The 1,227-nt window shown below is 47.9% G+C and overlaps 1 protein-coding gene across 1 annotated transcript; it reads left to right on the top strand.

Annotated features, from left to right (window-relative positions):
• Positions 1–110: 110 nt before the first annotated feature.
• LOC117940264 (spectrin beta chain-like) lies at positions 111–925 on the top strand (the record flags this gene model as incomplete). The annotated part of the gene is made up of 3 exons (XM_034865608.1): positions 111–224; positions 376–483; positions 841–925. Coding segments are annotated over 3 exons (307 nt in total), but the record flags the coding sequence as incomplete, so codon positions are not given.
• Between the last annotated feature and the right edge of the window lie 302 nt (positions 926–1,227).

The raw sequence follows: 1,227 nt of genomic DNA, 5'->3' as shown, positions 1-1,227 counted from the left end.
TACGCTGTAGGTGTGATCCAGGTGTGATCCAGGTGTAGTACGCTGTAGGTGTGATCCAGGTGTGATCCAGGTGTAGTATGCTTTAGGTGTGCGTGTGCCGGGTGCCTCAGTATCCAACAGGTGTTCTGCGTCCTCAGATTGTCGGGATCCTGATGGACCTGGACGACATGAAGGTCCAGTACGAGCGGCTGGTCTCAGATCTGCTTCGCTGGATCAAAACCAAGGTAAGGGCATTGTTTCTCAAATGGGGGTGCGTGTCCCCCTAGGGGTACTCTGGAGGACTGCATGCATTGATTGCACACACACACACACACACACACACACACACACACACACACACACACGTATTGATTGTGATGTGTCGTCTGACTGAAGGTTTTGCAGCTGAACGACCGGAGTTTCCCGAACTCTGTGAAGGAGACGCAGAAGCTGATGACGGCGTTCAAGACCTACAGAACTGTGGAGAAACCTCCCAAATATCAGGTAGGATGACGTCATGACGTAGGGTTAGAGGGTAGGATGTAGGATGATGTCATGAGGTAGGATGATGTCATGAGGTAGGATGATGTTGTGAGGTAGGATGACGTCATGACGTAGGATGACGTTGTGAGGTAGGATGACATCATGACGTAGGGTTAGGGGGTAGGATGGTAGGATGCAGGATGATGTTATGAAGTAGGATGACGTCATGAGGTAGGATGACGTCATGACGTAGAATGACGTCATGAGGTAGAATGACGTCATGAGGTAGGATGATGTCAGGAGGTAGAATGATGTCATGAGGTAGGATGTAGGATGTATATTTTATGTTTCATTTGTATCTCTCTCGTCTGTTTTTAGGAGCGGGGGGCGATTGAAGCTCACCTGTTCAGTCTGAAGACTCAGCTGGCAGCCAACAACCAGTGGGCTTACAATCCTCCAGAGGGTATCTAACACACACACGCACACGCACACACATGCAAACACACACACACACACACACACACACACATATATATGCATACATGCATATTTCTAATGAGTTGTTCTGTGGCCTTTTATAAAACCATATGTTCTAATATTATATGTGTGTGTGTGTGTGTGTGTGTGTTTGTGTCTCTGTGTCTCTGTGTGTGTACGTGTGTGTGTGTTTGTGTCTCTGTGTGTGTGTCTGTATGTGTTTGTCTCTCTGTGTGTGTGTGTGTGTCTCTGTGTGTGTACGTGTGTGTCTGTGTGTGTGTGTGTGTG

Source organism: Etheostoma cragini, unplaced genomic scaffold, assembly GCF_013103735.1.
Source record: "Etheostoma cragini isolate CJK2018 unplaced genomic scaffold, CSU_Ecrag_1.0 ScbMSFa_2071, whole genome shotgun sequence".
Classification (NCBI taxonomy): domain Eukaryota; kingdom Metazoa; phylum Chordata; class Actinopteri; order Perciformes; family Percidae; genus Etheostoma; species Etheostoma cragini.
Note: the sequence above shows the minus strand (reverse complement) of the source record. Positions and strands in the feature narration are given on the sequence as shown.